General features: G+C 38.4%; 1 protein-coding gene across 2 annotated transcripts in view; it reads right to left on the minus strand.

The window, feature by feature from the left end:
* Positions 1-10,293, minus strand: part of LOC107700860 (regulatory-associated protein of mTOR-like) — a 66,623-nt gene that overhangs the window by 26,124 nt on the left and 30,206 nt on the right. For both annotated transcript variants that reach the window (XM_016502690.1, XM_016502697.1), the window contains exon 2: positions 6,392-6,566. In XM_016502690.1, coding sequence (XP_016358176.1) covers positions 6,392-6,559 — 168 coding nt within the window. In that variant the 5' untranslated portion in view covers positions 6,560-6,566. The remainder of the gene's footprint in view (positions 1-6,391; positions 6,567-10,293) is intronic.

Here is a 10,293-nt window from a genome sequence, read left to right on the forward strand (position 1 = left end):
AGACGCTTGTGGGCGTTCCTACTGCTGTCGCTCTAATGTTATTGGTAGACTGCACGTCTGGACATATCTGGACATATAAAATGCAATCACAAACTGTATATTGCCGGTAAAACTAAGATATCATTCTATTATGACTAGGAATTAGACTTAAAAGAAATAAAAGTACCATTCTGCTGTTGGAGAGTGTCGTTATATAAACTACAGAAGTGCTCGTGCATTAAATCATTAACCGGTGCTAAACTGCTCACTGCATCATGTAATTAACAACTCGAACCATCAATGTATGAATCAAACTCACTTAGACAGCCAACGGTTTCTTTTCTACGCGTCATTTTTTATATCCATGTATGTGGTTACAGTAAAATCATATAAAACGGTGAAATCGCTCAGGAAATCTGTCCTGTCTTGCCTGCACTCGAGACGGTGACGTGTGAGCGCCACTGACAGATTCTTCACTCCTATTGGTTGTCGCTCGCGAAATTCGCTGGTCATTTGCATAAAGTTAAACATTTCTTAACTTTTGTCGCTTGACTCGCATCGCTTGACACGCCCACATTCTGTCGCCAACGGTCACTGTCGCTCGTGTCGCCGGAAGTCGCCAGCTCTCCATTGAAAATGAATGGGAGCATGTCGCTTTGTGTCGCTGGCAGTGTGAACGGGGCTTAAGCTGTCACCACACACATTATAGAACTTTTTGAATTCTCCCTTCAAGGCAAAATATTCTAGATCAATGGTAAAATGTATTTATTTATTTTAAATTAGTGCACAAGATTATTTGGAGTTATAAGGCCTTTTTTCACTGGGTTGACTACCAATAGCTGGCATAATGGACCATTTGTCCATTATAGATTTTATCAAGGTTTGCTATTCAATAATATAGATTAAGGTGTAAATATTTAATTAGAACAAATGTTCAAAAAGTGTCAAACTATGAGAGAGATTTTATTAAAAGCCTACTTGTTCAAAGTAAATCCCAAAGACAAAACAACAACAAAAGATAAATTCATATCAAAAGAGAAAGGCATTTCTCTTTTCTTGACAGTAGTGATGCATTGTATATAGGGCTGCTCCCTGATAGTCGAAGAGAGCAGGCTTAGTTGATCAAAATTTTATTAGTCGCTCAGGGAAAAAAGAATCACAGAAAGTGGTGAAGTCACGTAGTCTGTTACAGAGAGATTATTAACAGCTGGTCTGTGTGGTAATTACAGTACATCAGTCAGGACATGCAAATGTTTACTTTGTTCATCGACCTCAAATGTGGCTAATCATCTGAAACATGTAAGTAGTAGTATCATTACATGGCTGCTCGCTTTAATGTTAACCTAGAAAAATGTGCGATATTCAAGTGTTTGTGCGGAGTGTGGAAGCTGAATAGTAGCGCAATGACAGTTAACTTGGAGGTGCCTGTGTGATCATTTGCATTTAACTTTCTAACGTCTAGGCAGAGGCGTAGCAATAGGGCAGGCAAGGCAGGCAATTGCCTGGGGCCCCGCATTTTGAGGGGGCCCCCGACAGCTGACCATTTGAACAATCAGAAATGTCATTATTAATATAACATGGAGCAATATATCTACATCCCCCCTAGGGGACCCCCTCTCGCGTTACGCTGGATGTGCTTGCTTTTTCCTCGTAAATGCAGCTTTACGGAGCTCAATGGCTCTGAACAGCTCTAGCCTAAGCTGTGATATAAACGACCACTATTGGCTATTTTAAAAAGGGGCGGGGCTGCTTGATATGTCCCGCCCTGTCTTCCTGTTTCAGTTAAAATGTCAAAAGAGAAAGGCATTTCTCTTTTCTTGACAGTAGTGATGCATTGTATATAGGGCTGCTCCCTGATAGTCGAAGAGAGCAGGCTTAGTTGATCAAAATTTTATTAGTCGCTCAGGGAAAAAAGAATCACAGAAAGTGGTGAAGTCACGTAGTCTGTTACAGAGAGATTATTAACAGCTGGTCTGTGTGGTAATTACAGTACATCAGTCAGGACATGCAAATGTTTACTTTGTTCATCGACCTCAAATGTGGCTAATCATCTGAAACATGTAAGTAGTAGTATCATTACATGGCTGCTCGCTTTAATGTTAACCTAGAAAAATGTGCGATATTCAAGTGTTTGTGCGGAGTGTGGAAGCTGAATAGTAGCGCAATGACAGTTAACTTGGAGGTGCCTGTGTGATCATTTGCATTTAACTTTCTAACGTCTAGGCAGAGGCGTAGCAATAGGGCAGGCAAGGCAGGCAATTGCCTGGGGCCCCGCATTTTGAGGGGGCCCCCGACAGCTGACCATTTGAACAATCAGAAATGTCATTATTAATATAACATGGAGCAATATATCTACATCCCCCCTAGGGGACCCCCTCTCGCGTTACGCTGGATGTGCTTGCTTTTTCCTCGTGATGCGTCAGTCGCCATTTTCAAACTGGCACAGTGCTTACTCGTGCATTTGCTAATTTAAAGGGGTCATATGATGCGATTTCAAGTTTTCCTTTCTCTTTGAAGTGTTACAAGCTGTTCGTGAATAGATAAGATCCCTAAAGTTGCAAAGACTAAAGTCTCAAACCCAAAAAAATATTCTTTATAAAAGTTAAGACTGGTCCACGCCCTCCTAAATCGCCACGTTTAAACATGCCCCCACATGTCTACGTCATGATGTGGGAAGATTTGCATAACGCCGCCCAAATGTTCATGCAAAGAAAGAAGGCGTAACTTTATTGTTGCTGTGTGTTTCGTTGCAAAAGCGAAAATACTTTGTGTTGTATTTACAACACTGTTCCAGAACAGTTCAACCCAAATATTCAGATGTGTGCAGCGCATTTTATGGAGGACTGTTTCCTGATCCTGGGAGAGTAGACTACAATGCCGGCTGTTCTGACTCACAGACTGTAAGTACGTTTTCATATTTAAAGGATTTGCCACTGATGATTCAAACGCGAGTTTTGAGCAGTGTGGAGTAGCGCTTGTTGTTTGTCATTTCTCCAATCATAAATGCAGACATGGTTTTATGTTTACGCGGCGCGATGCAATGCAACACGTAAAAAGACAGTATAAGTCATTATAATCAGTAATTATGTCCCCACTGGACGCTACAAATGCCTCGTTTGTAATGGGTTTTATTGGCTTTGTCTCGTCACACCGGGACACGGCATCAAAGTATGGTAAAGGGGCGTAACATTTACGTCACACGCTTGAGGTATTCGGCCAATCACAACGCACTAGATAGCTGGCCAATCAGAGCACACCTCGCTTTTTCAGACCGATGAGCTTTGTAAAAATCGACGCATTTCAGAAAGGCGGGGCATAGAGGAGAAACAATAATGTACAGTATGTGGAAAAACCTCGCTTTTCAGAACGATGAGCTTTGTAAAAATCGACGCATTTCAGAAAGGCGGGGCATAGAGGAGCAACAATAATGTACATTATGTGGAAAATAATGTGTTTATTTAACCTTAAACCGCATAAACAGATTGCATTACACCAAATACACAACAATGTTCTTTACAGGCAATGTCATATGACCCCTTTAAGGCAACCAGGGAACTTACTTTAAGTTAAACCAACAAATAATTTTTTAGTGTAGCAACACAGAAAATTCAGTAATGTGACTTCAATAGTCCTGCTGTAAAGTGAAGATTCTAGAAATGATCTGTGCATTTAATTGAGGAATGTGATTGATAGAAATTCAACTGAATTTGTATGAAATATGGTTGTTTTAACCAAGACTATGTTCCAAGATGTTGTTTTTTTTTAACTACATTTAAGTTCCCTGTTATAGGCTAATCTGCAATTTTGCAAATGTCCTTTTTATTAACATTAATTCCCATATATTCCTGTTAATTCTGTTGATTCCCATTGAAAGTGATCAACTTAAAAAAAAAAAAATCCCAGAATTAGCGATTTTGTCCTTCTTTTGTTGTTTGATTAACATTACTGACACAGACAGTAGCAAGAATATTAGGCTGCTGTCACTTTAAGATCTGACGCGCAAACCCAATATACTGATACACATCTGAGTTTCTCACAACTGTTTAGGTTTTAGACATACCTTAAAATGGACCTATAGTCAATTTTGTGTGTATATGACAACTCAAGCACAAATTGCAAAAGAGAACATAATTCAGGATTGCTTGCTGTCTGAGAGGCAGGGATTGCAGGTGGGGGGAAAGAATATACAGCGCTCTCTTCCACCCTCAATACCATGACTTGGGCAAGTCACCGAACCCCAAACTGCTCCCCAGGTGCCGCAGCAAAAATGGCTGCCCACTGCTCCGGTTGTGTGTGCAGAGCACAAATTCTGAATATGGGACACCATACTTGGCCAAACGTCATGTCCTCCTCCTTAGAATTTAAGGTATTTAGAACATTTTTGACACATCTTAAGTAATCTGACTTGAATGTATTTTAATTTAGACAAACCTAAATTTAATTAAAACTGGGCTGAGATTTCTTTCTTTTTTGTGCAAGATACATGTTAAGTGGGAGATTATACATATTATACATTATACATATTATACATAGTAATGTATAATATTTTACTATGCTAAATCTAGAAGAGTTTGTTATGTTGTGTTTTTTTTGTTGGGGGGGGGGGGGGTTGTTAATTGTTAAATGTTCTATATTGCCTTACTCATTCAGCAATTGCAATGCTAATCAAAGCATTGTACTACTAATTAGCATTTACTGAATTAGTTCGTATGAGTTAGCTTACTCAAATATTTTATGTTAAAAGCAATTACCATGTATGAGCACAAAATAAATATCTGCCAGTTCTGCTCACTTAAATTTTTGAACTGATAATCTCACATTTTTTGACTACTTTTTTGAGTTTACAGTGTCGGTTTAACATGTCAAAAACTTAAATCAATTGTGTGCTGTGTAGATATTAGGGGTTGAACGACTTCTGATTTTTTTAAGTCGACTTTTATGTGATGAAAGATACAAAAATGCAAGGAGTGGAAGCAGATCACTGCACACACACTGTTCTGCTGTCACACATCGGCGCAACTCAAGAAATATGAGGAATCATACTGTTTTTAACAGGAGGGCATCGAAATACCTTTCTAGTACTTGTATATTGTGCAACACTAATATCATGTAACATTACATCTACTCCAAAAAAGCCATTCAATGTCCAAACACTCGACAGTCAACTTGAGGGAAAAAAAAGAAAGGAAAATAAAACTCTAGAAAGGGGCATTTTGACTATTACATATTCATTATATATTTACTTATCCTGTTGTCTTCATTATTTAACACGTTTGAATAAATCTGTCAGGAAAACAAGCCACCATTTAAATGTTTATATTTAACAACAAATTGGAGTAGAAAGAAAACTTATATTAAACAAAAGTTGATATAAAAATGGCCTTATGTGCAATTTAAATGGTTATATACAACTTTATTATTGTTTGAGTGTTTAGTATGAATTAATAGAGCTTAAAGTGCTGCAGCACTTTGTTTTATATGTACAGTTTTTATAATTACGTTTTTCCTCATGGTCTAGTGTTAAAAAACAACAACCAAAAATCGCAATGCAATATCGAATTGCAATTCTTAAAAATGACAATACATATAGATTCGGCACCCAAGTATCATAATAGTATCGATTTGGGAGATAGGCGTATCGTCCCAACTCTAAACTGAGCTGTCGACACAAAGCGTGGGTGGTATGACTTCAGTTGAAGGATGCCACCATTTGTCTCTTATAAAAAAAAAAGTTAAATATTTTAGAGCTCCTCGGATTCAAGTTATTTTCATCAATCTTTAAAAACATTATTACATATTAATAAACTGTGTCATGTTTGTGATTTTTATTCATTGCGTAGGGTATGTTGTCTGACCATTAAATCAAATCTTGAGATTTTATGACATCAATTATTTTTATTATTTAGAAACAAAAGTAATTTAATGTTATTTGTGCATTTTACGTTTCATTTAATTAGTCCAAGTACAGCACCACCCTACATTAAAAAAAAAATTTTAATGGGCGGTAAGAAAAATGTAGAATTGTTGCATAAGAGCGGAGCTCAAGAGTACTTTTTCCATAAATTTACGCTGCAAGTGTCATGCACACAAACTGACGAACCTCATATTTATACAAATGCCCACTGTTTCCTTTCCGCATTAGATAAACACATTAACTGTGAAAAAACTATAGGATTCATTACATGTGGATATCTACATCAACTGACCACGCAAGTCAGTCACTCACTAAATAGTGACAAGTATGCAAGTCAAACCAATTACTACCAAGATTAGTGCAGTGTGGCAATGACACTAAATCAAGACAACAAGGAACACACACATAAACAATGAAATTAGACAGCAATCAATGCTCAATCAAGTTGATTAGTCTGATGCTCAAATGACTAAAGATAACATTAAGTCTCTCCCTCACCCTGTCTTTCATTCTCCAGCTCTGAGCCAAAGCTTTGGATCCCTCAATTTTCTCTGTGTGGCGTTTCTTCATGAAGGCCAGTGGAAGGTTCCAGTCAGTCATGTCCACCTCCTCCTCCTCGGCCAGACCAACCACAGGGGAGTGAAGCAGCTCAGCATCCATTTTCATAACGAATCTAAAAAAGGATATAAAAAAAAAAATTATATGACCGTCCATTTACTGGTCTACAATGTGGGAAGTAGAGAGACAAAGAGTTGTGGTGCATTATTAAAGTGGTTTAATAAAAATTATTTTGAATCGGATTCTGAACTATTATCACAAAAAATTATCAAAAGTTAACATTGGTTGGAGCTTCACCAGACTATACGAGAAGCTAGTAATTTTCCAAATGTACAAAATAATTTATTAAACAATAAAAAACGTTCTATCAAACTATAATGTCTCCGGTTACTCATGTAACCTCAGTTCCCTGAAATGATGGAATGAGACACTTTTGCCTTGCCTAGTCAATGGAGATCAAGCGTGCAAATTTATGGCAGCCACGCCCTCCTACATGATGCCTGTTGCTTGATGCTTAACTTCATTTCCTTAAAAACTTCTGAATGAATAAACAAGTTATGAAAAACCCTGAGCAGAAGTAACACGGCATGAACACGTCTCGTTCCCTCATTTCAGGGAACCGAGGATACATCAGTAACTGGAGACGTCCCCTTTCGATATTGGTTTCTCAACATCACATCATATAGCAGATAGCTATGGTGAATGTTTTAAATTATGCCGTGTTACTGTGAAGGGTGCTCAGCGTATGGAGCCAATAGCCCCAAACACATTGTCTCATAGTAGGAAATTAATGTCATTTGACAGAACCATTGCAGCCAAACAACATAAGTATACATATATTATGATAGTAAATCACTAGCATTACACACATAGCCATAAGACCTCCAGATCTTGTTAAACTCCAGTGTCCCAGGGGTTCACTGTAATGAACTGGCAATAGAGCTCCGGACGTCACGTGACCCATTCTGTTTACACCACCATGCTGGCAGGCAGGGACAGCCGGGAGCGAATATGAAATGAATAAGTTTCAAGGCAACAGAGTTCACTGCGTACTTTAATTCAAAAGACATAGACCTGTACATAGCAAAACTTAATAGATTAAGCATAACAGATCCCTATAATGCCCCCCTGGTGCTTTTAACGTGTAGCCTATCAATAAAGGAACGGATAGATTTCCTGACCTGCAGTATCCTGATATCTACAACTAACGTACCTAATCAACTTTCCCTCCTAATGTTACTCCGGAGACTCTTTAAAAGCCTACAAAAGCCTGGAGGGGTACAAATGGACGCAATCAAATTTTTTGATGAATATTCAACCTGCTATGTCGTCACTGGAAGGGCAAGTCAAATGTGTTGTTAGCTAACGTAATCGACCCTAGCTGTCCTTGTAGCCAGCATAGCTATATCACTGTGAGTACAGTAGACATCATAAATGTCATGAAATCTTACCCGTTTAATCCCAAATTTTGTGTTGGTTAGCATGTTTTATTGCAGTGAACCATTTTAGTCGTCTATCGGGATCCTTAGGAATACGATAAAATTATTTCCCCTTTGCTTTATGGGACAATCACGTATGTGTATATACAGTGTATATATATATGAAAATGTGTATTTTTGAATTAAAGATAACTTACAGATTTAGTATGGGCTGCTTTTGGTGCTTGACACTTTTTTTATTGGTCATTTTGTGTGTTTCACGAATAAGATAGACTACAAGGTTAAGAAGCTTCCTTAAATGTAAAAAAATATTTTCTCTATTTTGCAATAAAAGACGGCTTCCCTTATTGATCACGTTTCGGGTAGATTGCATGTTTTCTTGCATGGCGGGATGTTGGACTCATAAATAATCACATAGTTTGTATTTGCCAAAACTGATTTACTGAAGTCAAAACACGGATGGAATTGGCGGTAGCGCGAGCGCCTGTTCTGGCATCTTGGCGCACAGCAGCTGTCCACCATGTTGAAATAGTAAGGTTTGTAAGGTCTAAATAGTATGGTTTTAAATGATTGTTGTACAACTGTCAATACCAATGCTCTAGCGCTCTCCTGATTGCCTGCCAAAATGGTGGAGTTTAGAGTGCGTGACGTCAACCACCGGAGCTCTATATGGCAGCACTGCCCTGTTATGACGTCTATGCCATCGGACCTGGTTGAAACACCACACACAAGAAAAAAGACAATCGGTGCTTACCCAGCTGCTGTAATAGTGTTCATTTAGTAGTACTTTAGATAAAAAGCAGCAAGCCCGGCACTTATGAATGATGTAACTGTGAACAAACCTCACTGCACCAAGGGCCAGTGGTTGCTCAACAAATTACAATAAAGCAATAAATCTCGAATTTGCGAAATAATATATTTGAAGCAGTTTGACTAGCTGCAGCAGCTGACAGGGAAGTGGCAAACTCGATGCTTTACCTAACGTGACATTTAGGGCTGGGTATCATTCAAAAATTTTCAATATCAATACCGATAACTTGACTTCGACATCGGTTCCTGAACAATACTTTTTTTTTTAAATACAAATTTTATGAAATACACTTTAACAAAATTACATTATCTAACAAAATTTTTTTTAAAGGCACAACGCACTCTAGCGATGACGGGAAGACACAGAGTGTAAACCATCATGGCGGCTCCCAGGCCCACGACGAATTCATCAGAGACTGTGACATGCATGCTATTAAAACAACACAGTTCTCTGGTAAGACGGATTGGAATGCATTCAAAGCCCAATTTGAACTGTTGGCTGATACTGCAGGCTGGTCTGAAAATCATAAAGCTCAGCAGTTAGCAGTGTGCCTCACTGATGATGCAGCTGCCAGTCTCCTGTTACTGAGTCCTGCTGAAAAGAAATGATTATATTTCATTGGTAGGGGCTCTTCATAGATGATTTGGACAATGTAACCAACCTGTCCTTTTAAGGACAGAATTTCATAAAAGACGCAGGCGACAAGGTTGAGCCCCTCCGCATTTTAGCTAATGACATTGAATGTTTATGTAAATGCACTACGGATGTAACGATTACCGGTTTGACGATAAATCGTGATAAAATACCCCACAGTTAGTGTTACCGTTTCAAATTTTAATTATCACTATAACCGTATTCGATTACCGCAATTTGAACAACTGAGGATAAATAAATAATGTACTGCACAGGGCTCCAGTGTGCAGCCAGATGGGCGCATTTTGCAATAATTTTTTCTGCCGGTGTGACTAAATTTTGTGTGCGGGCGCACTGGCGCGACCACGGCATTGTTTAACTCATAAGCACTGACATTTCTGTTGCATATGAGAAACATCAAATGGCAAACGAAACAAAGCATAACGAAACAGCCCTACTCGTTTGAACTGCGCAGCACTTATAGAGTGTAGAGCCTGGTTTATAGCCTACTCGCCGCTTCAGCAGGAGCGCGAAGCTGTGTGCAGCAAAAATGACGCGAATATTGAGGAAACGATGGATGGGTTTCATGCTAAAGTAAAGTAAAAGACCGCTTCTTAAACCAAAGGTGAACATGTTGGTATTCTTGTGGGGGGAAAAGAACATGCAAACACTGTCACGGACAGCAAGTTTAGTTTTACTTTTCTTTTTGTTTTCATTTTGAAAAGCTTCTTATCTTTGCTGTTTACCTCATGTTATGCTATGGAGGCTCTCATTTTATTTATTTGATTCCTCAGTGTTTGCTAAACATTCAGTAATTTAATAGTCAGTATACAGGTGCAGGTTATTTCAGATAAATCACAAATAATACCGATGGAAAAGAAGGGGTGAATGTTACCCACTTTAATTTTCATATAACTATAAACTATGATAAAAGTTCATCAGCATGCATTGATTAACAA

Source organism: Sinocyclocheilus anshuiensis, unplaced genomic scaffold, assembly GCF_001515605.1.
Source record: "Sinocyclocheilus anshuiensis isolate Anshui unplaced genomic scaffold, SAMN03320099.WGS_v1.1 scaffold1605, whole genome shotgun sequence".
Classification (NCBI taxonomy): Eukaryota; Metazoa; Chordata; class Actinopteri; order Cypriniformes; family Cyprinidae; genus Sinocyclocheilus; species Sinocyclocheilus anshuiensis.